The 27,603-nt window shown below is 39.1% G+C and overlaps 1 protein-coding gene and 1 long non-coding RNA gene across 7 annotated transcripts in view; both read right to left on the bottom strand.

Annotated features, from left to right (window-relative positions):
- The window catches only part of TET1 (tet methylcytosine dioxygenase 1), an 83,452-nt gene that overhangs the window by 25,372 nt on the left and 30,477 nt on the right, over positions 1-27,603 (bottom strand). For all 6 annotated transcript variants that reach the window (XM_057403259.1, XM_057403258.1, XM_057403262.1 and 3 more), the window contains 4 exons: positions 23,005-23,055; positions 6,995-9,521; positions 5,695-5,785; positions 4,960-5,053 (listed from right to left, as the gene is read on the bottom strand). In XM_057403259.1, the coding sequence (XP_057259242.1) occupies positions 4,960-5,053; positions 5,695-5,785; positions 6,995-9,521; positions 23,005-23,055 (2,763 nt within the window). The remainder of the gene's footprint in view (positions 1-4,959; positions 5,054-5,694; positions 5,786-6,994; positions 9,522-23,004; positions 23,056-27,603) is intronic.
- On the bottom strand, positions 18,970-19,789 carry LOC130596030 (uncharacterized). The gene is made up of 2 exons (XR_008971445.1): positions 19,740-19,789; positions 18,970-19,157 (listed from the first exon to the last, which is right to left on the bottom strand). It is a non-coding gene; the product is annotated as an uncharacterized LOC130596030 (long non-coding RNA).

The following is a 27,603-nucleotide window of genomic DNA, read 5'->3' as shown; positions in this document are numbered from 1 at the left end:
ATTCAGCACTCAACAAATTGTAGTTTCTGGCATTTAGCTACAAATTCATATCAGTTCAATGATGGATAAAATCTTGGTTATAACGGTGGGTTATCTAAGCATTACATTTAAATAATGGCTTAATTTCAGTGGCTAACATTAGGTTCAGGTCTGTACATGACTGTAATTTTAAATTTAACTGTATTTTAAAAGTATTTGTAATCGGGTTTTTTATCCATTTTTCATCCACCCCTATTCTTTTATATATCCTACTAATATACACCCAACACTACAGAAAGCATAATAAAGATCTGTCAAGTTATAAATATAAAAACAGAAAAGGCAAACAGTACAGAAGTGAAAAAGTTTGAGAAACTACCTGCAGAAGCCCCATAATACTGTATTTTCAAACAAATAAGGGCTGCCATGAGGCCAACAGAATCTGAAGGGCCAACAGATCATCCAACTGTTTAAAATTAAAAAAAAAACAGCACTCAGAGAAGAGAAGGCTAAAGATGCAAAATCCACTTCTGCTGTATTCACAAACAAGAAATTTGGGAAGATTCCTATGACAGAAACCTTCACACGGGACAGCCAAGGATTTTTTTCCCTGAAGTTAAAGCCAAAAGTGGTTAGAGGAGAGTAGTGACAAAAGAACCCCCAAAACTCAACAAACACACTGCCCCCCACCCCAAAAAGTTCAGATGGGATCCACCAAAGAAACTCAAAGATGAAACAACTGAAGTATTAAATGTGATGTGTATTGTCTTGATTTATAATACATTAGTACCAGAGGACCTGAAGATTACCAAGAGGATATCATGTTTTACAAAGATCCTGAAAAAAAATACATCAATTCAGTGATCAAATTAGACTGGTATCTGTGTGGGGCAAAGCAGTGATCACACAGGAAACTGTGAGAAACGGGGAGAAGTCAAATAATGTTTCTGAAAGAAATTCACAGCTCAGTCAAGCTCCAGGTCTTTCTAGATTTCCAAAAGCCATTCAGTAAGGTCCCTTGGTAAAGGCTTTTTAAAAGCCCTAATATGTCTAGGGACGAATCAAAGGACTACACATGAATAACTGGTGAAAAGACACAAAACAAAGCCTGCTATGTCTCCAGTGGGAGCTCTGCAGAACTGTGGTCAAGCTTGTGCTCTTCAGCATGTTTGTTAAGGTTAAATAAAAGGATGACAACAGTTGTTGATGACACTAAGCAATTCAGAGTAGTGAAGACAAGCTCAATCTGCAAACAAAGGAGAAATTTGCACTGCTGAGTGGACAGAAAAATAGCAGATAAAATTCACTGAAGATGTGCATATTTAATGCACATGGTGAAAACAATTCTATTTTTAGATAAGAGATGGACTGTGAGTTGGCCATTACCATGCAGGAATAAGCAGCTGGCATAATGATAGAAAGCGCTATCAAAATGCCAAATCACTGCTCTGAAATGGAGAAAAAGCAACAACAACTGCTAGGAATTACTGGGAACTGAGCACAAGGCTGAAAATATTATGCCAGCATTTTAACTCCTAGCATAAGAGAACAGGAAGGAAAAGGAGAAATAAAGATGACAACATTTGTGAAAGGCAACACAAAGACATTGCCTCCAGCTTGGGGAACCACAGAGCTGTGAATGACTGGAAACTAAGCAAGTCTTCTGGGAAGCAACTGCCCTGGTCTTACACCTTTCTGCTATCAGTCAGTGCTGGAGACAGGATGTCAGCAAGAAGAACCTCCACCCTGATCTGGCGTTTTTATCACTTCTTACCTCTTGTCTTTATTCAGAGCTGGAGCCTTAAAAATTACATTGCAACTCTGAATAAACACAACAGATAACAATGATAGGTTAGTTGATCCAAGCCAACATCCACTGAAACCAGGAGAAGGAACCCATAGGAAATGGGTTTAATCCAGAAAATATTAAGAGCTGAAGCTGATCTCCTCTGAGGTCAGAGGCACTTCAGAGCAGCGGGACGATGCCTACAGTAATTTCAGGTGAGTAATTTCAGTACTTCAGAGGCTTTTTTTTTTCCTTAACTTATTATGAAGAAGTATGATGAACCTGGACAAAGCATAAAAGCAAAAGAAATCCAAGCAGAAAATAAAGAAGAATATGTTATTATCTCCACAGATACCAACACACTTGAAAACTCTGGCAAAACTTTATTCATTCTATTTTGACATAAAAATAAGACAACACAATTTGGCACCAAAAAAAAAGGTTGAGCAGTCTCCTTGCCACCACCTGCCAGGAAAACAATAGCATGCTCATCTTCACTGCACACAGTTTAGCTCATGTGGATGTCAGTCTAATGCTTACACATACAACTATCATAACATTTCAAAACCTAGGTAGCATTTGTTGATAATATTTACATTCAACTAATAGGATGGCTCTTGCCCACATCCAAAGGGACAGAATATCAACCTAAAATATAATATGTAAAAAACCCACAGAAGAACAGATGTTTATTCTTCCTTCTCAAAAGAAGACTGAAAGAGAAAAGTTTCTGCAAGCTTATGGTAACCTGAAATCTAAGGAAGAAAACATCGGCTCCTTTGGGGGAAAAAAGAGTTTGTCTTAGTAAATGTTTAACACACCAGGCACATGTTTGGAGCCACTTCAGCAACAACAATTTAAGAGGGAATCAGAATTAAGAAATGCAGTCAGTAATAGAAGCATGTATGGACACAGGTATTTTAGAAAACCTCCTTTAATCTTAAAACGCTTCTAATGAGCCAGTAAGGCCGGTTGAAATAGGGAAAATTAATTAGGAAAAACAGTTCAGTATGATCAAGAGATACATTCAATCTTTCCTTATATTTGCTTCAGCAGAGTTCCATTGTGGTGCTCTCACAGCAAGTCTCTCAGGAGCCCTAAGGGCAATAGCTTGTTCATCTGCAAAGAAATCAATCTGTCCCAAAATACACTGTAAATGAGTAAGTAAAAGTCTCTGTGCAGCTGACAGAACCTTGTGACTGCAATTATCAGAGAGCACAGCAAACTTTTTCCATACGCTTTCAAACAAATTTCACAATTGTGTTTCTTTGGTCATAGCCAAAATCCAAATATGCTCCGTTATAAGGAATAAAATTAGCATTGCCAATGAAAAGTTAATGCAACCCATTAAGAATACCAGCCCCAATATGTGGATTTTAAACAGGATGAACAGTCCTACAGAGGAGATTTCAGTGATTTCCTTCCCACTCTTGTACTGAACAGTCACACAGTTAACAGCAGACTTGGAAAAGCATTAATCCTTTTAGGTCTGAACTTGCACACAAAAAACAGTCACTGCACCTTAAAAAAACAAATTAATGAACTTAAAAGCTTACTCTTGCAAAACACTTTACATATAAAAATATAAAAATCTAACTAACTGGAGAGCAGGACCCCATACATTAAAACAGCCTTTCTGTATGCATGAGTGCTTTCTAACTGTCATATTGTACTCACATGTTGGGACACCTACAGCCATGCAGATATACAATAAAATCTGGCATTTCTGTTTTATATAAAAGATAGTATGTTGATACTGACAAAAGAAAAAAATCAAGGTCAAGGCTTAGCTTTAAATGCCTTTTTCCTTTCAACTCCTCATGACTGTGTCTAAGGTAAGATTTTTAACTCATGTCCTCAGTTAAAACTGAGTGTTCTATTTAGTTGAAACACTGAGAAAAATAATTCCATTCTTTTTGGGTCAGTTGTTTATAAAATCAATTTCGTCATCTTTTTTTCTTGGACCCTGATTTGTTATTAAATATTATCTGAAGCAACATGCAGATATGATATTCCCTTCTGAAAAAGTTTATGTATTGCATATAAAAAAAAACATTTTGTCTGTTCCAAAAGTCAGTGTTTAGCATGCAATACCATGCACATACTACACGTAATAACCTTGTTTTTGTCATGTAGTTACAAATGCTAGTCTCCTAACTGTGCAGTTATCTTCATTACTTTCTCAATCAAGTCTTGAACTCCTAAACACAGTAATATTTTAATTTTTTTTTCTTTTAACAACCAAGTTCTTTTATTATTTTCCAAAACTCAGTTTACAACACTTCCAGTCTATTTTTTACCTCCCTTAGTGCTTCAGCAAATATTAAGGACAATTAATTCTTTCCAAGCTCTCCCCTGGAGCTTGTGTCTGTTACCTCATTTTCTGGCTCCTAGGAAGCAATGTGAGACAAGACTTTGGTGAAAAATATCACCATAATATTTACATTTCCAAATACTGAGTTCAGTTCCCCAAAAATAGTAATGAACTCCACGGCACATGAGACTGAACTTCTTGATCCACCACACTCTCTTTTCTTCAGATGTCCACACAACTAAGAAAGGCTTTAAAAAAATGTTAATGGGAGAGTTTTCCAACTCTCCCCAGCAACAATACCATCCCAATAACATGGGCCACATGAACACAAGAGGTTCCACTTAAACTTGAGAAGAAACTTCTCAGTGAGGGTGACGGAACACTGGAACAGGCTGCCCAGGGAGGTTGTGGAGTCTCCTTCCCTGGACACATTCAAAACCCGCCTGGACACATTCCCGTGTAACATTATCTAGGTGTTCCTGCTCCAGCAGGGGGATTGGACTAGATGATCTTTCGAGGTCCCTTTCAATCTCTAGCATACTGTGATACTGTGATACTGTGACCACTCCAACTTTCAGACAGCATCAGGGTCTTCTTACCCTTGATTTGATCATCCCTGCTAGCTCTGTTAAGCATCTCTCTTTCACAGTCATTCAAACCACAGCATAACACATAGCACCACATCTTCAATAAATTAAAAAAAAAAAAAAAAAAATTCTTTTCCTTAGCTTCATCATTCAGGCAGACTTACAGATCAATTGAATGAAGAACCAGATAATCTTCATTAAAGATCAGATTATGTTTAAGATCAAGGACTACACATCATCTGATATTTAAAAGGCACACAAAATTATTTCACTGCTGTAACATAAAAACTTACCCACTTGGCAATTGGACACCCCTGAGAGCTCTTTCCTTCCTTTCCTGTATAAACCACTACCTCTATTCTTACAGCGCTTCCTTTTGCACCATACCTGCATTTAAAAAAAGTTCATGAGTTAGACAAACTGCTGTAGACCATTTTAAAACAGGACACTTTTCCAATAAAACAAGAAAAAAACCTTCATTTTCATGTAACTGAGAACAGAAAGAAAATATTTATAATGTCAAAACCACTTTTAAATGTAAAATCCTATTTGCAAGAGAGATTTTTGACATCTCTCTTCTGATAACACATTTCTGCCACTAAGGAAACATTATCTGGGAAAGCAAATGTTATCTGCATGTAAATCCTAGTACACTCAGTCACTAAGGTGACCTTTCTGTCCAGTTTGCCACAGCTTCTTTGCACGTACAACACTAGAAAATCTAATTCTACCAGCTGATGATCGCTGTCATTCCTATGGACTTCAACAGCACCTAAGAGCACACTGCATTTGAAATTCAACCCTGAAATTTCAAGAGCTCAGGAAAGAGCTTCCACATATGCAGTTTGGAACCTAAATGCTAGTGTCCAATCTCATGCACACCTGAACAGGAAAGCGCTTTACAAATAAGTACTGAGAAAGTTTAGGAAAACAAAGCTGAACATAGTATCTGCTTTCTCATCGCTGTTGTTCTTCCCTGTTTAGACAGCCAAAAATACTGTGAGCATTAAATGCTGAATTTTCCTCACCTGTTCTCCATTATTTCTCTCACAGCAGCAACACTTGGTCCTGTCCCGAGGTGTGTGTAATATGGGCCTTCATCTTTCTCTATAATTTGCTCTGTAAGCAGGTTGAGAAAGCCAAGTTGTCACATACAAAATTTATTTACACCATTACAAATAAGTAGAAATAGTTTACAGAAGCATCTTCCAAGTTAAATTACAATACAGAAAATTTCTCCTTGAAATGCACTGAATAAGGAGTATGACAGATTTTTCTCCTCAGAGGCATCCAAATTAGCTTATACTTATTCCCTTCTATTAATCTGCTAGCATTTATCCTTTATGTTATAAAGTAATCCTAATTGTAGTAATATTTTGCATTCTTCACAAATCTTCATTACAGGAGCTGTACGCTAAGTAAGCTTCCCAATATCCTTCTTGCTAGGAAAACATTAATTCATTTTAGACAAAGGAAAATTGAGAGGAAAAACAAGTAACTGATAGTCATATACTACAGAACAGTAAATATAATCCAGGCCTCTTAACTAGCACTCTATTGGTTCAGAATATTAATGCAAAGATAAAACAATTTGACTGTGTACAATTTGTTGTAAAATTTCTGACTTGTGTTTCCATCTGTGCGCTTTGATAGTCTGAAAACACAGTATGTCTACCACCAGTAATCAAGCTGTATTTGCAAAACCCTCAGTACTGAGTTTGGCCTGACATCTCATCCCGCAATGCAAATTATCACATATGCAGCCTTAGTGGAATGCCACTTTCCTCTCTCCAGTAAGAGGCACCCAGTAGCCTTTGACATAGGCTCTTCCAAGCAAACTGACATTGGTCATCAGGATTAAGTGACAGTAGCAATACCATCCACAACTATGGCCTGCCGCTTACCTAATAGCATTTAGGCCACAATGACAATATACTGGAAAATTTTTACCCAGCCCATCTCAGACAGAAACTAGTTCATAAAAATCAGAATCTGATATACAGCAGATAAATTCACACAGAGCACAAGTCAGCAATGACAACAAACAGAAAAACTCTTTTTTTCTCCTGGGTTTAAATTTAAGTAGAGAATTTAAACCTGCCATTCTCACTACCAAAAATAATAAATTCTTCCATGTTCTGCAGGTCCAAAGAGCACTGAGCACAAGTTACAGAAAGGAACAAAACAATTCACTCCCGTTTCCTAATGGTGAAACACTGGTTCTTTTGCAACAGCTAAGTAAGAGTCAAGTACAGGTCTCACATTAAAGTAAGCGACATAACACACCTCTATCTGAAAAGCATACAAAAAGTCAGCAAAAAGACTTACCAACACAGTCACAAGTTGGCAATTCAGATTGTCCTTTTTTGGTAGGCGTATCTATTAAATTTTTTGTAGGGGTATCAAGAAACTTCATAGGTGATTCAAGGAAACTGCTGAGTGTGTTTTTTGCTGGAGAGCACCCTGAGTCACTTGTGCTCTGCAGGTGGTCAGTACCCAAACTGGTTGATGTCAGAGCAGACACTTCGCCGGCACACTCCATGTTCCTGAGAGCTTCAACAGAACCTGGTACCTGGGCCCCACCACAGGAAACGGGTAGCACCTGCGACTTTGGATCTACTTGTTCAACAGCACCCTGCTGAATATAGGTTTTTTCTTCACTATGGATTTCATTAGCTCTCAGGTTAGACTGATTAAAAGTTTGAGGCAAAGGATGCATCTGGCTGACATTCACTGTTTGCTGTACCTGAGAATTGCATTTTTCTGTAAACATCTCTAGGCTTTCACTTGGTCTGTTCAATAAGGATGCTGTTTTCAACTGTGAAAGAGCCAGAGCATTACCAGAGGACAGGTCACTATGTTGGTTACGTGCAACTTCATTTTTCAGAGGATCAATGCCTAGTGGCTCACCAGAACCTGCAGTTTTGATTTGCTCACTCACCACTTCACAGCCAAATAACATGTCGTTTTTTTTTTTCTCTTGAGGTATCTCAGGTAAACATCTATGGAATTTTATCTGTGTTTGTGGGAGAAATAATCTAGTTTTTTCTTGTGATGCTAAATTTTGATTCAGTGCTCTCTGTGCTTTGGCTCTTGGAGTCTTTTTTTCAGATGGAGTTGTTCTGGAGTCCTGTGGCAGGGTTTGACCAAGCTTGTGCAGTTTTGATGATATCCAAATGTCCTGTAACTCACTACGCTGGCATGACAATGGCTGTAGCTGGTTTCGATTATTTTGTTGATAGTGTGCTTCTTGAGGCTTCTTTTTGTGTCTTGGTTTCCATGGTACAGCATTTCCTTTTTTATTTGTTGGCTGCTTCTGTTTTAATAGTAAAGAACTATGATTATGCTTAAAAAATACAGATTCTTTTTTCTGCAACACATCTTGGTTATATTTTGGCTGCCTCTCATGTGATATTAGATTAAGCAGTGATGCCTTTATGTCATTCTTCTGCACAGGATTTGTCTGGTTTGATTCAATTAGTGCTGCAAGCTGAGTTAATTGTGTAGCTACATCCTCTTCATCCTGGCTGTGAATTCCTCCTTTAATCAAAGAACTAGGTTCCAAGTTCAAATCATTACAAGTTGGGTTTTGCTCTAACTGCCCAAGAGTTTCCAAGTTATTACTTGTTTGCTGGACATTACATGAAGCATTGCAATACCGTGCAAGGGTGACTGGATTGAGAGTATAATTTTTCTTGGTAGTATATCCTGAAAATGATGTTGCATTAGATGTTAAGTCAGATAAAGTTTTGGTATCTTTTGAGGATAACTGTAATTTATACATCTCACCAGCCAGATTGGCAGGTTTTTCACACAAATCAGAAATTGAGCTTTGGCCATTGTAGAACGCTGCCTTATCAGGGAGAGGGTTCTGCGAGTGAGTGCAGTGAGCCAAGAGTTGTTGTTCATTCTGTAAGTAAACATCTTTGATTTCTTTTAGCGCAGAAGATGTGAAGGAAGAGGAGATATGCCTTTTATAACTATGGAACAAGTTGGAAGTAGTTTCTTCTGTATGTTCAGTACTTTCAGTTTTAGCTGGTAAAGTTGTTTCTAAAGGGACTTCAGATAACTGTGTTAAAGCTTCAATAGCTACAACCTGCTCTACAGTTAAATTTCTGGTTTTAATCAGGGACAAGAACGTTGGCTGGAATGAAGAATCCTCATGCTGTGTCTCTGCATTAGGTACTTTAAAGCCATCCTTCCCTATATGCACTTCCTCTTCAGGCAGCTGAGGGCAACACAAGCTTTCTTGCAGATCTGAAACGGAACCCGTCTGCAAAACTGACTTATCATAATCCTCAAAGATGCTGCAAGTGCAGTTTTCCTCTTTCATCAAAACATTTTCTTGTTTTCCTGGGTGAATGCAGCCAACACCAGTCACCAGGGTGTTTACTATGTTACTCAGATTGGTATTGTTTGTCCATTGCATATGTGAGTTGCTTGTCAAATCTGTTCTTTCCTCTACAGACACTTTTTTCAGTGAAGCAACTGCTTCTGGTGGTGAATAATGTAAGGGTTTTATGCCATTTTTGATGGTCTGTGCAAATGAATATTTTGGCTCGGCTAAGTGACTGGGAGAGGCTGCTCTTTCACTGTCTTCAGCGTTTTTCAAGTGTTCGTTGCCTGTTACAGTTCCATGGATATCTCCATTGACATGGACACTAAAAGATGGCTTCTCATTATGTGCCCAGTTCTCTGCTTCTAAACCTGTCATTCTTTCTTTCTCCTTAGACTGCACATTTTCAATGGGTACTGTTTGGTTTGTTTTCACCCTGTATTTTTCACCATGACCACATATACTGCATTCCATGAGTTCTGGTCTGCGGCCATTTACTGGTTTGTTTTCTAAATTTGCCTATAAAATAATTAAAAAAATATTGTTGTAACAGCTGTTAAAAAACATTAAAAATAAGAAGCATAAGATTTACAGCAATTAAACCCTACTTTGAAAGATGGAGGAATATCCTAATCAAGCACAGCATAGACACTGGGGGAAAAAAAAAACAACCAAACAGGAAGTCATAAACCCCCTGAAGCCTAAAAACCCTGTCTGTATTTATAGCTGGTTTTCCCCAGTGCTTGGGGGAGAGCAGAGGAAGAAACTGTGCATGCTGCGGTGGGGGGAGACTGAAGAAATGAATTATTGGATGGATATCAGCATTTAGAACAGGTTTAAGGGTTCAATTTTTACTGAATTTGCATAAGCAGATGAAAGTCTCTCAATGCAGGACTGAAATACAAAGGCTTGTCCCAAAATAAGTTTAGCAGTAATTTGGCAGAATTATACCAATTTGGCTAGAGCAAGACTCTGATTCAACCCTTGGTTGGACACTCTAGCAAGAATGGCTGGTTTTCAGGCTTAGTTTCAGGGTCTTAAAAAAATGATAAAACCTAAGCTGAAATGGATAGTAAGCCAATTAACATAAGCTCACCCAAGCATTATCCCCTAAACACGGTTTAACTTCTGTATCTAGATGGTAATTTCTAGTTTCTGAACAGTCGCTCATGTAAGCTATCCTTAACAGTATTCTAGTAACCTCTAAATGCTAATATTTGCTTAAATATATTATTCATCTTCACTGATATAACTCATGGCTGAAACAATGTCAACATCTAGACAGAACCAAAATACTGTGTGTTGGAAAGAATATGTATATTAGCATTAATATGGTATCGATATAAAGTAAGGATTTACACAATTCAAGTTAAAAAAAGGCAGGAACTCAGGCAGAAACAGCAATAAAGGCAGGAATCTAATTCTTACTATGTTAAATAAATTTTATTTATATTTTCTTTTACAAAATAATTTTAAGTCACAATAGACAGTGCCGGTACTTAATCTTATTTTAACATCTATGAGTTATTTAAATCATCTGTAGCCTTAAGCCCTACTTTAACAAGAAAACCAGTACTGATTTTTAAATCAGAGATAAGCAGTACAACTGATTAATTGGCACACATTGGCACTGTACATCTTAGCAGTTCCCAGAAAATAGCACCCAGTTTAATATAAAACATTCAGTTAAATCAGACATGGTTTTGTGGTCATTCCAACTAAAAGTGCATGGACTTCTCTGAGAAAACTCAGAACAAATGCAAAATAGATTTACAATTAATCATAAGCATCAAGATGGAATTGCCAGAAACCCCCAGGCAAAACAAGGCATACAGACCCAGCTCCATCTGGAGTCCAGCGTCCACCCCACAAATGATTCCTGATAAAAAAACTAAACTGGGAACCCATAGCATGCCCTCAATTATATGAGAGGCATCATAAATTCTCATGGAAATGCTATGTAAAAACATGTCCAGCATAAGTCAAACCTATCAAAACTACATAAAAATAGCTCATTTACTGCTTTTTCAGTACACTCAGATGCTGGCTACTGGTCTGTGAGCATGAACTCCTCCAGATCCTGGTGATTTTCAGTCAATGAATGGTCCATAGACCATGGGGATCACTGAGCAATTTCTAAGGGATCCACAGAAGTGGTTTAAGCAGTTCTGTTGTTAGCAAGAGTAAATGCATTACATGGGCATCTCCAACCATACTAGAAAATATTTTAAGGGCCCACCACTGAAAAGTTAATTTCCAGAAGTTTATACCTGTGCAAAAGCTGAATTTTAATTACCTTATCTTCACAAAAACACAGGATATGAAACAGCTCCTTTTTCTTCAGCAAAAGCATATCTAGTACCTCTATCAGTCCAAAAGTTGTCCCAACCATATAAAAGCAGTATTAAAAAAAATACTTAATTAGACAATTAGGAGGCTAAGGAGATAAAAAGCACGTAGATTAAAATAATTTCCCAGCATTTGTACATTTTCAACACGACAACATATTTTTGCCTTTATTTTCACAGAGGGTGTCAGTCACTACATTAAAAAGAATAAATCTAAGTCTGGTAAACTGAGAGCAATGGGAGGTGGGGGGAAGGAGGAAGGTTCATACATGATCAGCAGAGATTAAAGATCAGACACAGAGTCCACTGACAGAACTTCAAAGTGCAAAAATGTCATCACACTTCTCTCCACTATGTTGTTCCTCAGTAAAAAACTTTCATCTGACCTAAAAGCACTGCCACGCTTAAAAAAACATTCAGGATATTCTCTAATCTGACAGTAGTACACAGGTGCAGTGCTGAGTCCCCATAAAACCCCAGTGGGCAGTAAAGTGGGATTACTTTTAAAATAAAGTTATTTCTCATTCATCATAATTTCCACTAAAATTACTGGAAGCTTCCCACATGCAATGAAGAAGAAAAGAGAACCAGATGATTCGTATCACTGGCATGATTTTGTTAATATTAAATTTTTCCAGACAAAGAATAAATATTATCATAAAATTGGTTTCGATTAAGAAAAACTCAAACCCTCTCTTTCTTTTGAGCACTACCTTGCCTCTTCTGCTACTGAACTGCAAATGGATCCTAAAATTTACCTTTTTCTTTCCCCTCTTACCAGACTTTTTGCTGGGGTTTTCCGTTTAATATGTGAAATTACTGCTTCCCAAATAAAAAGAAATATAGATACACTAGCAGGGGCAGAGTCCATTTGTATACACACACTTATATACAACACCTCTTATACTCTGTGAGCACATGAGCACACCTCCAGCACACATGAATAGCCCGTTACAGCAAATGATTTCATCACTCTGAAAGGATCAGACTTCAGTATTAACTCTTTTTTTAACACAAGATGCCTCTGAGGTAATGGCAAAGAGTTCACCAATTCACAATCAAAACACAATGCTGAAGACATTTCCACATCTTCTGTACTATGGAGAGCAGGCCATAGGCTTATGTCTCTTGCTTCAAACATCTACAGATTCTGACAACACATACCATACAAGGACATGACTGGAATCAATTACTCCCATAAACAAAAAAATAACAGATAATGCCCAGGCAAACTACTGGTAAAATGTCTCTACGAGACATTAGCTTGTACCAATAACCAGGATGACACAAAAGGCAGCTCTTCCAAGGTCACAACCTTCATCAACATAAAGGACAAGTGGGTGACAGTGCTTGCACTTTGTAACTCTTTTCCATTGCAGTGCAATGGTTAAGTCTGGATCCTGCTGCAATGTCTGCAGACATGTAGCCATCCCCACATGCCCTTCCATGCTGGCACAGAGCTGGCAGCTCCTCAGAAAAACTTTAAGAAAATCTGGAAAAAATCACCAAATGTACTTGATCTAACATTTGAACGGGGTGTTTTGTTTATGGTCCAACTGTCAGATGTCACTGCTTCACCATGAGATAAAGTACCAGCCAGCTGGCCAGTGGCAGTTTACCCCTATGCAATTTATTCCTACTCTCCAGCATCTGCTCCCCTGGACATGAAGAAATCCAGTGCAATGTGGGACTTGCACTGTGCAGGAGCAATATACAGGGATAAGGAGGTAAGATATGATCAGGTCAGGGATAGTGAGACAAAGAGCACATGTGCAGAGAAACAGTTGCTTATGTTGAGTGCTACCTAGGAAGCTGGGCACTGGTTAGAACAGAGACAAATGTAAGGTGGGATGCTGCGGCAAATATAAGTCACCTTCTTGAAACAGTCAAGGTTTCTTTGCATTCCAAAATAAATGCAGATACAATAAAATAGTTTTTCCTTAAATGTGTAAGACCACACTATGTCATGTTTGACTACTGGAATGCAGACAACAGCAACATGCTGGAAGTTGCTGCCTGAGCAGGGTTTCCAAGCAGGTAATCAGCAGAGAGAAGAGCCAGATAGAGGCCAAGCTGCAAGCTGGGGCATAATCCTATGAACTTCACCAGAGGCACAAAGCAATTACCACCATACTTGCATAACAACCACAGATATGAAACAGTCTCTTAATATCCTACACTTCTACAACAACTTAGATTTTCTGTCATACTTTCTGCAAAGAAATAGATTGGGGCCTGCTATTAATGTAATACCTGCATAGAGGAGATGTTTTGTTCCTCAAGAGAACAACCTCCACAGATGGCACTGAGACACAGGACAAGCATTATAGAAACTACTGCAATCAATGCAAATAATGTCTGCTCTTGACAAAATTATGTAGACAAGTTTCAACAGAGAGGATGGTTTACTCAGAAGAACAAGAGTTCCGTATCTGCAAACCTGGATAAAGCGACCTGACCTGGGGCAGGAAATCCAGGCTTCCCTGGAGGGATCCTCCTCACTCCCAACTCCCTGCCCCTGAGGATCAAATCCACCAAAAGACACCAACTGGTGTACCATAGCAGGTAGTTTCACACTGGATCTTATAACAGCTGGAAGGTCTGCTCTAGTTGATGGCATTTTGGTTCTTATCTGTAGCCGCAAAAGCAAAGTACATTCTCCAAGCTACATCTTAGCTTTCTCCTTCCCAGTTTCATCTCCATTTATATCGTCTTTGCTACGTCCAAACACCAGGTAGCTCTCCCACCAGAAAAGGTCCTTATCTTGTCTTTCCATAAGGAATTATAGGCCTTACAGTCTTCACAGCTTGGTTCTCTTCATTTTTTCTCCTACACTGCTACCGCAGATCTCCTTCCCACATTGGGTAACAACTTCAGTGAGACCACTCACAAAGAAGATCTACAGTACAGGACCTAACAGACGCACTTACTAACAAAATAAAAAACTACAGGACACTAATTCTGGCTCTAAAGGCTTCAAATGGTGATCCCCAGAGAAATGTATTTATTGGATTACTACTTGGAAATAGGCCCTCTCAGCCACAAACTCAAATTGTTTTGTCAACCCTGAGCTATAAGCTGTGAAAGCTACAAACAGGAGCAAGAAAAAAAAACAGAGTGAAGGATACCCCATTCTCCTACACAGCACCCAAGAAGTGGGTGTTTAGAAAGAAAAAAACCCAAACATTACAGTACATTTTGCCAAAGAAGCAAACATAGACAAGCATCTTGCTTGGTGGTTTTTATTTTGTTTGGGTTTGGGGTTTGTTTTGTTTTTTACTGGTGTTTTGAATTATTCAATTATTTGTCTTCAACATTGAAACTGAGCACTCAAAGAGACACTGGCAGCTCTGGAAAAATATAGCACTCAATTAACTCACAAAAGAAAAATGATACATTCAGCAGCAATATGTATTCCCTAATACAACCTTTGCCTAATACACTTTAACTCAAAAGCAGAGGTGAAAAAAAAATAAAACAGTCTTTGAATTTATCCACCCTAGCTAATGTCTCTTGTGGTCTACTCATTTATGAAACCATCCCCACAGCATTAAAAAAGCCTTGCCTGGCCCTTAACTGTAAATGGAGAATCATCACAGTGTTCATAACAGGGTCTTCAGGGAGCAGATCACACATAACATTTTTATCAACGATCTGAATGAAAAGTGAAATTAAGACTGATAGAAAAACAGCAAATAATTAAAGGATCAGTCATGATAACTCCTGAACTAACTGGCAAGCCAGCTGCAAGCACACATTTCAGTACAGCTAAAGGTGAAGTGTATCTAGCAACAAAGACATGGGACTATATTTACAAAATGCAGGTTTCTATCTTATAAAGCAATGCCTTTAAGGAGGGCATTAACATGATCAATAATCAACTGCACAGTGACTACAGAAATTCATATTGGAACTTCATGGACAAAAGCGTTAGTGAAATTATTTGATGCATAAAAGACAATACGATTACGAAAAGATGAGTTACTTTCTATCCTGTACTTTGCACTTTTGCACCTGCTAGTGGAATAAAGCATCCAGTTCTGGCATACCCAGCTCAAGCAAGACACTGATATGCTGGAGAGGGTTTGGAGGACTACAAGAATGACAAAGGATTGAAACATCTTGAAGTGAAAGCCAAGTTTACTCTCTACTCACTCTCTGCAATTTACCAAAGAAAAAAAGAATTGAAAAGACATGAACTGCAACTAAGTCTATGTGGAAAAAAAAGATAAAAGAAGGGTCCTCGTTCTAGCAGACAAAAGTATAACAAAACTCAACGACTTTAAGTCAAGGTCAGGGAAGTCTGGCCTTGAACTACGGTACACGTTTTTGCAAAGGAACAGAGAAAGAATCTTTTAAGCATCCTGTTAGGTGTTTTTGATGCATCTTTTTATCCATGGGAATTTTCAAATTCAAGTTATTTGAGGTATTTTTAAAACATGATGCTTAATCCAAATAAATTTATACAGTCTTACAACCTCTCAGCACAAGAATGTGTGATCTCAGTGATCTTGCTGGAGTTTACCATATGTGAACCAAACTGACACAAGTTAATTTTCCTTTGATTTCAGTTCAATAAAGATCTGAACCACTAAGGTAACAACACAACCTTCCAGTTCCTAGAATCTAACCAGGAAGATACTCAGTTCCTTAATTCAGGACCCAGTTTAAGTGCCTAGCCATCTGTTGTACAACCAATTACATGATTCACAAATTGCTACATGCCAGTAGCTGCTCTCAGACCAAATCTGCTAAGGACATACAAGACAGTAAGCTAAAAACGCTAACCAGCTCTCACACACATTAATCCCATTTTCCCCACTCACTTTGAAATATCAGCACAGGTCCCAGATACACTTTGCAACAAATCCCATGCAAGTCTTCTCCAAATTCAAACATCTATTTTATGGGTATATTCTAGCCTCGTTTTACAGCTGATGAGGGGCCACAAGACTAAAAGGAATACCTAATACTCTTCAGCAATAGAAAAGTCAGTGACAGAATACGTCAGAGGAACAACTAAAAGTAATTCAGATAAGAAAAAAAAACTAATGCTGGTCACTTAAGCCACCAAGCTACAACACTGAGCACTGTTCAGGATTGTGCATCTATGTTTTGCTTATTCTCATGAGGGAAGAAGCTAAAAATTGGCCAATTATGTTTCTCTTCCGGCTCAATCAAAGCTAGCATACCTACATTGTATGTAACTTCTGCTTTCCCTTTACAGGAGTGCCAGCTTTCACTCACATACTGGAATAATAGCAATGTTGCTCTGGGGCAGCACTGCAACAGTGGTTATTTGTGTTGCAGAATTTAGACAGCGATTATCCATCACAAAAGTAAATGCCCTTTTTTTTTTATTGCAGTTTTTTTTCTGGTGGGTTTTATTTGTTTGGTTTTGGGTTTTTCTGGTGTTTTTTTTATGTTTACATGTTTAAAGGCACAGAAATTCTCTCTTATTCACAAGTTCAGCAAAACCTTTATTTTAGGAAAATTTAATGTAGAGCCAAATTTTACTCCACAGCATCAATTAATTTATAACACAATACAGACAACACCAACAAAACACTGACTGAGAAAGAAATTCACAGTCAAGTGTCAAGACACAAACCAGTCAATTTTAAATCTGCCTTGAATAATCCTAATATTCTTAAAAGCTGAATATTAAAGCTGTTAGGACAACAAGGACAGCCAAATACATTCTACATATTAATTTTATATAAGTTAATGAAAACTGATTATTATTTGTTCCTGATGTATAATTTGTTTTCTTGATGTTGGTTAAGTTTCATGTATTTGACATCAAAAAATAAAACATCTTTCTAAGAACTTATGGATTCTTTTAATCTTCCAAATCGAACTTACTTCAGTAGGATTTAAATCTTTTGGTCTCTACATAGGTAAGGCTCCTAGTAATGTCAATGGCAAAATTTGCTGCAGTAGTATGTGCTAAATTAACTTTCTCATACTCAGTAACACTAAGCAAAAAAATTAGTACAACATCACAGAAAGAAAAAAAACAAATCACAGAAATTAAAATCTGCTGCTGCTCAAATGCATTCAGGCCTTCTCACTGTTTCTTTCCTGTATCAGTTAAAAGCAATAAACAAAGCTGCCTAGCAATATGCTATCAGATTCTAAACACATAGTGCCTATTTTCAAAGCATTTTCTAGATATCCATCTAGAAATGTATGTACAAACAGCAAACTGACAGCAGATTTCTGGAATATGTAAAGCCATCTCAATTATTTCAATGCCTACATTACATACAAGTACAAGCATTAATAAAGCTCATAATTCAGCAGCAAATACAAGTAGTATCAACAAAACAACACATCTGGAATAGGAAACCAGAGTTTACTCTGTAATGCTGAAGTTTAGTTAGGAAGATCAATATGTATCAATTAGTTAAGAAGATCAATATGTATCAAATGTATCAATATACTCATGCAACTGGCCTTCATCTACACATGTAGCTCCTTCCTTCCCACAAATTACGTTGCTTTTAGTTATTATTTTACAACATTTTTGGTCACAAACACATTTTCTACCTTTTTAAGAGGCTCCTTCTCTAAATCCACTGAGGTGGAAGACCCAACACTGCACTAAAACACAGTGACAGCAAGATCTACAAACAGGTATTCAAAACATGCAAACCCCCTCCAAAACCACTGTAATCATTAGGTTCACCCTGTCCTTAACTCTTCCTAGACTCATTATGCCTCTGCCTCCTCCATCCCCCAAGGAGCAGCGCTATCCTCACAACTGCTCATCTAACAAATGAGTTAAACCAGAAAACCCTACTTCTCTCTGTCCTCCTCTCAAAGGACAGTGCCCCTTTCTTCCCTCAACATTTTGGGAAGTGGCCTGTGTGGACAAGGAGTAGCATGATGGTGCTGCTGAACAAGCAGCGCATGGGTCCTGAAAAGCAGGCAGATGGGAGAGGTAGCAGCCCTGAAGTACTCTGCAGGAGCAGGAGGGCAAGGGAAGGAGTGCATTTCTGCATTCTATCCAGCTCACTGCATCACAGGGGAAAGTCCTCAAGGGACAGCCTTCAACACCCCCACCCCCAACACCCCCCGAAACTTGCTGGAAAAATTAAGGATTAGAAAATTACTAGAGTAAGATGAATAATTTACAGACCATTTACAAAGGCATTCTTTGTCTGGACTCCATTAAAAAAATGTCTACATACTTGAGTAGTCTTAGTACTTAAGTACAAACAAAATATGGAAGTGCCTCATGTTCACAACTGCATTCAAGTGAAAGTGCTGGAAAAGCTACATATGCAAATGTGCTATTAAATTACAACCATAATCATGCCTGCTCACACTGAGCGAGGTGCACGAGCTTATCAAGAGCAAAAATAAAATTGATCCCATTTAGACAGACACATATCCAGCTTGAAAAAGCACAAGATTTTTTTTTTTTTCAAAAAAAAGATACCTAGATTTTTTTTTTTTAACTAAATTAACAGCTAAGTTAGTAACTGATCTTACTCTGAAAAATAAACATTAACTAACTTGTGTAGGCCACTCACATACCAAAGTAAGCTCTCCCTATCAAAAAAAGGACCAAGAAGGCACATAAGAAATAATCAGACACTTTCAACCAGTACTCAAAGCAATTTTAATTGGTATTTATTGAAGGAATGTGTTCCAAGGTGACTGTGTCCCTTTAAAAACCACAAAGAATAAGGTCAGTATTTTCTGGACAACATACTTTCCAACATGTATTACACCATTCTGTCTTCTTCCTCTGTAAAATTCCACTGCAGTGCAATTCCATCCATTGACTTGCTTGTATCTTATTTTTAAAGGGGGGGGGGGAGAAGTAATAAGATTTTAATTTCTTCCAGCTAAATATTCTTGCAGATATTTTGCACTAAAAAATACCATAATTTACAGTACATGTTCAAAATCAGTTCAATCCATGCTCACTTAGAGCATTACCATAAACACATCAACTTGATAAAACAGGTGTATTTTTAATCTCTTTAAGCAGCAAAACCAAGACTGCATCATAAATATGGCAACAGCAAGTCTGCTGAACCAGCTTCATATTTTAAACTTGTTTTTTGATTAAGACAGACTATGCTTTGTACGAAGACAGAAAAATTAAGAGAGTGCTCAAGTATATATTCGTAGCTTTGGTGGAAATGAAACTTTTACTGGTTCCTAGTACAATGTTTACAAACAAACCAGAAATTCTAGGTACTGAGTTATTTCTGGCTTTTAGCTTTACTTAAATTGAACAGGTTTTATGCAGTTTAGCAGGTGTTGTTTGCACTTCTCTGGCACACACAATAACCATTACAGTGTTTATGCATAAACACACAAATAGGATCAGCCAGAGAACAAAGAATGTGCATACAGTTATAATACTCACTTAGCACTGCATATATTATTCTGGATCTCTCCCAGAGTCTCTTCCCCTCCCCCCCTTTTTTTTTTAAATCTCCATCAACACAGCAAACATCTGCAGCCATCCAAACAGTAGCCTTGGCTCCACAGAACCTAGTAGAAAGACCATGGACTGTACTTTTTCACCAGCTGTATCTTGATCTGCATGAGGTTTCATTACTGGTGCCACTGCTGGCTGTCTTTTACAAGTGTAGATTTCCCTGGCAATTATGATGCCATGCTCAACTGTTCCATTCCTCTGAGCTCTGTGTTAATAAAATTGCATGACTGCAAACGTTTCCCTACTTTTAAAGAGAGGTGCATTACACTCCCCATATTGAGTGAGAACACTGCTAAGTAGCTAAAGGGAAAATTATAGTAGGTGAAGCAGGGTGTATAATATGTCTTTTGAAATGCAGATGAATGAATTTTTAAGTACGTGTCTCTTCTATGGAGACCTTCCCTATCAGGAATAAAACTGAAGTGTCTGCTTAACTGAGGATAACACACAGTATAAATGGTAAGAAAAAGCACTGGTATATTTCTTCCTTAGTATCCATTACTATGCACTCACAAAGACTCTTCAATGAGGATTTGACTAAATGTGATGAATATTTCAGATGTTCTTTCAAAATAAACATGGAGAGCCTAATACAGTATTTATGGCACAGAAGAATTTCATAAATGACTCCTCCAGTAACCAGAAAGGAGCATTAAAACACAAGCGTGGAAAATGATATATAGTAAACAAAAGGTACAGTATAATGTAGCATGTATTACTTTTGGTCTTAACGTTTGTATCTGTCCAACCTGTTTTCAACAGAAAGGCACTGTTTATTTTCATCCTGTACAGAAGAATTTGTAAATATGTTGGTCCTAAGAAGCACAATTAGAGGGCACTAACCCTCCAAGTAAATAAATGTGCAGCTATAAAAACTTAGGAGGATTAGAAAGATACTCACTCTGTGTATTTTTGGAAGAAGGTACTACAAATCCTCCTTTTAAAAGTTTACGATACCGTTTGAGTAAAATACAACGAAAAAAAGAGTAAATATTCTATTAAAATTTTGGAAGTGTCACTGGTCAGTTACCCTCAATCACTACTGATGATTAAATAAAATGTTGAGATTATAATTTAATAGATACAACAATACCACTTTACATGGCAATCCCACCAATAACAGAAGCCAGGTTTGAGAGTCACGTATCAGAACATTATATTTATAAAAATGCCCTTGTAAAAAATCTGCAAATTATCTACTTTTTCTAAGTTTATTGCAGCCATCAGACAGCTACAACTTAACCTAAGATGACCAACCTCCCCTCTCCCCTCCAAAACCAAAGGAAAACTCCACCAACCCCAATCTACACATTTCATAAGATACCTTCAGGGGTACCATGCGTTATTTGGTGGATGCAAGTGAACAAACTCTTAGGAAATACACTTCAGCACCAGAAAACAAAGACAAATACCAGTAAGCACAAAGAACAGTACCTAACACAAAGAGGAAACACTGCAGAATCAATTCAGCAATGGGAAAGTTTAACCATAAATAAACATAAGTCCAATGACTAACATTCAATACTATGCATACACACACAAAAACAGACAAGCCTTTCCCTTTAAGAGACAAGGAAACAACACTCTTCAAGCTTTTTGGAAAGAGGGGAAATGAACATATTACAGAATCATAGGAACCTGCTCTGCCATCAAATTAGAGACAGTGGCAAAATGAATTCAAAGAAAAAACTGAAGACTCAACTATGAGCCCCTACTGCAGACAGACGCCCAATACAACATACCTACCTATCACCAAAAAAAAAACCTCTTTGACAGAACATGTGTCATAATTTACAAAGCTGAATGACTCATTTACAAACAGTCCTTATTTTGCACACTATTATCAACCGCACAAAACACAGGATGAACAAATGCTAAAGTTTTAAGTCTACGTTGGCATAAAATGAATACTTAAAAGCATACCCATGACATAATGAAAGATGCTAACATTTTAATGGATTCATTTACCTAACGCAAGAAATAAAAGCACATGCTAGTGCTGTACAATCACATACTGTTAGCATAATACACAGGGAGATGGCTTGCACAACTATTACCACATGAAAAGACAGACAACCTTGAAGCTGGACATACTTGCAAGTCACACAAGGTTATCTGCTCCTTGCTCCATCTTAACTTTGCTTTATCTTACAAATTCACACATCCTTTAAGCAAGTTTCTGAAATGTGTGACAGTGATGACAAAACTGATAATTGGGATGTTTTCAACTACAATTACACTACAGACATTCAGTGCTTGTCAAATCCACCGCATCAAGTAACTTCTGAAATTTTAATGTAAAAAAACAACTCTAAACTATCTTATATTACATTTATCTGGTGTAAGAGAATAGCTCTACAAAGTTTAACAATGTGTATTTCTTCTCATTTTCCTTAGCTTCATCTTACACATACCATCCATCTTACTTGCAGTATCCATCCTCCAAAATGTTAATTTGCAATAACAGAATTAGTGACTTATTTCTGTTCAAAATATTCTAAAGACTAACTGAAAGATGAAACATTGATGTGCTACTTGTTACTTAAAAAAAAAAAAACCTACATTAGCCATGAGTGTAGCAAGTCTGTATTTTGTTATAAAAACTAAAACATTTCCATTTGAATGACCAATCTTTTGTTGTCACATAAGACAGCCATCTTTAAAATCTTGAAGAAATGTGTTACCAAGTGAGACTGAAGGCTGATACAAGTTCACAGAATCTTCAGTCTCACTTAAGGCTTCCTAAAGTTTAAAGAAAAAAGGAAATCAAAACTACAGTAACGTAAGCATAAAACTTCTCTTTTGTTAATCTGGTTTGCATTGTAACATTGACTTCTTACATTGAATTTCAGATGCCACAAAACTGTATACTGAACACCCCACCAACATTCAACTGCTACCTTTGGAAGTATGAAACTAGGAACAGAGGAAATTAGAGTGAACCTTCAGTGCAATGGAAAGCAAACTTTTGGTCTCCAGACTTGTGCAGAAAGAGTCAAATATGTACACAACATGCTTGGAAAGAAAGAGAAAAAAAGAACATGTTCTGTGCTTTTAAAATTAGCTAATCTCCTGAAGAGCTGGAAAGCGCCACTTCCCATAAATTAACCCTTTGGTATCCTAATTTGTATGACAAGAAAATGCTGCTTAAAAATGGGAGGGGAAAAATATTAAAGCAATTATTTGTTACCTTTAAAACTCTTTGCTTCCTCCTCTGAGGCCTTTTGTTTTCAGTTAGAACCTAAAAAAACATCAAATTGCAGAGTAAGTTGTGGTCACAAAGGCACCTCCTATTTTATTATCGAACTGTAATATTGCTTATTATATACCCTGAATGCTTTACATGCGGCACTTTGGAGGGCTGACGGAGGCTCTTACGCGGCCCCTCCACCGCCACCGACGGCCGAGGGGAGAGGCCCCGCCGCCGCCGCCGCCCCCCCGGAGCCGGCCTCGCTGGTGCCCCGCATTCCTCACAGCGGCGCCCACGAGGCGGCCATCTTGCTTCCTGCCGCAGCGGTGCCCTCCTCCAGGCGGCGTCGCGGGCGCGAGCCTCGTGCGGCTCCGCGGCGCGCGCGCGCACACGCGGCAGGGCGCGAGGAGCCGCGAACCGGCCCCAGCCAATGCGGTGGCTGCGGCCCAAAGCGCCCCCCCCCCCCTCCTCCCGCGCTCGCGCCGGCCCTGCCCAAACAAAGGGTCTCCTGTGCGGGCGCCGCAGCGGCCGCCCGCAAGAGACGGCACGGATTTCACACGCGTGCGGACGCGGAGCCGGCGCACGGCCTGGTCGGCGGGGGGAGGGACGGGGGAAGCGCCCACGCGGGCGGCGGCCCCGGGGCCTTTTGGGCTCCACCAGGGCTGCGGCTGCTGCTGCTGCTGCAGGCGGGGTCAGGCGAGGACACGGCTCCGGCGCGTGGGCACGCACGTCCGCGCGCCCGCACGGACGCACGCGTGCGCACACCCGCATGCACACGTGTACGCGCCTGTGTGCACGCAGGCGGGCGGCGAAGCGCTAGACCACAGGGCCAAACACCCTCCCCGTGAACAGCAGAGTGCCGCGGGGCTCCACACTGGCAACGCTCTCCCTTGCACCCCGTCTCGTTCCGGAAAGAGTGGAAATCGCCACTCACTGGGGGGAATTACAGAATCATCTCGGTTGGAAAGGACCTTTACGATCTCCAAGTTCAACCTTGAAGCCACAGGCAAGGGCCTGCCTTCAAACAGCTGCACCAAGCCAAGGGAACTACTGCACGGCACCAGCCCCCTCCAAAATCTCTGCCCGGGGCCAGGACCCCAGCACCCACCATACTCAACCTTCAACAGGCTCACACGGACCCAGCCCATGGTTGCTACGTGCAACCCACACAGCCCGGCTGCGAGATAAGGCGCTCCCTCTTCATCTATTCTTCCGGCACCTAACGGAAAGTATCTGCTGCAAACAGATTGTGATGGCAACAGGCCACCATACAAACACAAAATACAATTGTTTTTCCGCATCTCCACCTGCTTAAAATGTTCATCTGTGTTGAAGAATCGTAGAATAGTTGGGTTGGAAGGGACCTTCCAAAGCCATCTAGTCCAACCCCCCGTACATCTTCATCTACATCAGGTTGCCCAGAACCACATCCAGCCTGGCCCTGAATGTCTCCAGGTATGGGGCATTTACCACCTCTCTGGGCAACCTGTTCTACTGTTTTACCATCCTCATTGTAGAGAATTTTTTCCTCATATCGTCTGAATCTCTCCTCCTTTAGTTTAAAACCATTTCCCCCCTGCCCTGTCACAACAGGCCCTGCTAATAACTCTTACCCCAGAAAAGAAAGGAGGGGTCATGGCTCTGCAAGTTTTCACACCAAGCCCTAAAGTATCACAGGGATACACTCTAACCATAGGCAACAAACAAATAACAAGGTATCTAACATACCACTAGTCACCCAAGCGTTTACTGAAACAATTTGCAGTTGACATCCAAACCAGAAAGTTGGCCACGCATGACGCACAGAAAAAAAAAACTATATGAAGGTCTTTTTAGCAGCTACAGACTGCAATTTAAAACTGCTTCCTTTAACCATTGCTAAATTACAAGTGCAACTGCTGTCTGGCTATTGGTGCAAATCAGTTAAGTAGTGCAAATGCTCAGATGTGGACACAAAACTCACTGTGCAGCTCATCAATTAAGTCAGAGAAGGGCTTCCCCATTTTGTTGCCCAACGCTACATTGTATTTAAGTTCCTCAGTTGTTACACCAGAGTACTGTATTAAATAGGATTTAGGATCAGGTAAAATAAAAGTACTGATTTGTAATGTTTTCCAAATTTACACCAGTCTGCAAGGGTCTTTAAGCATAATAAGAACAAGAGATGTACATACACTCAGTGATCTGGTTTTTCTTTGCAGTTTTGGCTACTGAAGGTGCTTTACAGTCAAAAAATAAAAAATAAAAAAAAATTGTATGCTAAGACCCAGTGTTCTGATTTAGTCCCCAGTTTCTTGCGTGCACAGGACAGCACCAAAGTGGTAGTTTCAGATTTCCTTGTTAAGTCAGGCAGTTTCCCCTCCTGTTAGGATGGGTCCTCAAAAACAGGGAAGGAAAGAAACCTCTTCAAATGAAAATTTCTCTGTAAAAGCTGTAAGAACTGGCACAGACAGTAACGAGCAGTGAGGAAGCAACTATTAAATGCATCCTCTGCAAATAACTATAACCCAAACTAACCTATTTCGCTCTAATTTTGGCTGCATTATAGTCCACACCAGGATTACAGAGAATGGCAGTGTGAGTCGTAATTATTTCACATACCCACATAGCACACGTACGTAAAACAGAATCATAGAATCAAAAGAGTAAACTGCACTACTCCAACTCCCTGCCCTACATCCACGGAGTAGGCTCTAAACACCTTCACTCATCTTTGCCAAAGTTACCAACTCCTCTAGCCCATGTGCTATTCCCTTATAAAACTATCAAGTATCATATTCAAGAGGAATGTTTTTATGCACACTCATTTTAAAATTTGTCTGGCTTAAATACTTTTGGAGTCTATTGTAAAATAAATACCACAAAGTCCACATTTCTTGATTATAACTAGGTCTGGCTAGAAAACAAGAATTCCATTTTGCTTTTTATTTTTAAGATTTCAACACTTGGTTATGTTCCAAAGCAGAGCAAACCTTTCAAAAATCAAGAGGAGACAGATGGGATGTGGGATACCAGAGTTCAAGACCCTGGTCTGCATCAGACAAAAAACCCTAACCACCCAAGCTGTTCTAATAATTCCCTCCCTCTTTCTTTTTCAAGTTTTAAGCAAAAATTTCATTTGGAACCTTGAGAAACTTTCCCCTCAAAATAGTTGCATCAAGACAGATAGTAGCTCTGACAGCTTCTTGTTAAATCAGCATTTTCCATTCAAGTAATGGCTTACTGGAAAGTTCCCAACCAACTTGAATTGCAGCATCCTTTTTAAATATGTCTGGGTTTTCATCAGCATGTTAAAAACCCACAAGCAAGCAGGCCCTTATTGTTATTTAATATGTCCATATTACTCACATTACAGCTATTAAAGAAGATGTCTCGAGACACCTTGGTTAACCCAGTGAACTTGTACTCAGTGACCTGATATTTTTTTGTTATCAGTTTATTGACTCCAGGTCCCACTAAATCTAAAATGGTCTGTAATCTAATATAAACTAAAGCTCTCCCAGGCAGATGCTTTCAGCCCAAGAGTCCTCCCCTGCCCAGACAGGACCCTAAAATGTAGGCACCATGGAAAGCTTTGCAGAAAGAAGCCTTTAGAGATGCTGGTTATGCAGCAGCTCAGTATGTTCATGTCCTTTTGGGCAAGGAGCTCCGGTGGCATGCCACAAAACCCTGCAAGTTCAGTTCTCCTGGGTAACTGGAGCTGCTTAGCTTGGCCCCTGCCAGGGACAGGGAGACAGCTATGTCCAGGAGAGCGCTGTCCAGCTGGGAGCCAGATGAGATCTGCATCCACCCACCTAGCCAGAAAGTAGCTGTGAAATATGCTTCAGTAACTGCTATACTCTTTCAGAAAACAGCAGATTTGTAAAGACAAAAAAGGTGGAAGCATCACACTCTTGCCTAGGTAAACTTATCAGACTCTTCACTGTGAAGCATTCCCGCATTATTCATTCAGAGAGGGACAGTAACCCAATATAAAGCCCTTTTCTTCCTCTTTTCAAAGCTGGCTTGCTTTCTCCCTCATGTATTTTAGGATTTTTCTCTACCAACTCCTAACCAGCCACCATGTGAATCCCTCAGGAAGGGACATTACATACAACAATATTGCTATACACAGAGGCTGTGAACTAGAGCTCACAATGCTTCATCCAGACTTCCACAATGTCACATCTCTGCAAAGCAAATTACATTCAGGAAGGTAAAGTACCACTGAAGGCTTACGTGCATGTTATTTTTAAGTGATATTTTTCAAGTCCAATATAGTTTTCATAACTTTATCTCTATTATGCGTGAATTAATGAAAATAACAGTAAGATAACTAATACCAGCTCCAAACACACAAGTGATACTCTCCAAGGGTTGAATGCTTGTGCACATATATGGGCATGTGTGTTGGAATATGCACTTCAGTCTGCATTCACCGCTTCTACCAGCCCGGCCTTACGCTCTGTAACTGTAAATCCATGTAAATTCTTAACGAAAACCAACACTTTCTCTTTTTAAAACAGCATGCATGGACTGCCAACCCCTGCACTGGCTATCCTAAAGCCATTTTATGTACAGAAATCCTGTTGACTTCACTTTGACTTTTGCATTGTTTAG

Source organism: Pezoporus wallicus, unplaced genomic scaffold, assembly GCF_028554395.1.
Source record: "Pezoporus wallicus isolate ANWC-B61680 ecotype Strahan unplaced genomic scaffold, APGP_CSIRO_Pwel_v1 contig_4264, whole genome shotgun sequence".
In the NCBI taxonomy this organism is placed as follows: domain Eukaryota; kingdom Metazoa; phylum Chordata; class Aves; order Psittaciformes; family Psittacidae; genus Pezoporus; species Pezoporus wallicus.
Note: the sequence above shows the minus strand (reverse complement) of the source record. Positions and strands in the feature narration are given on the sequence as shown.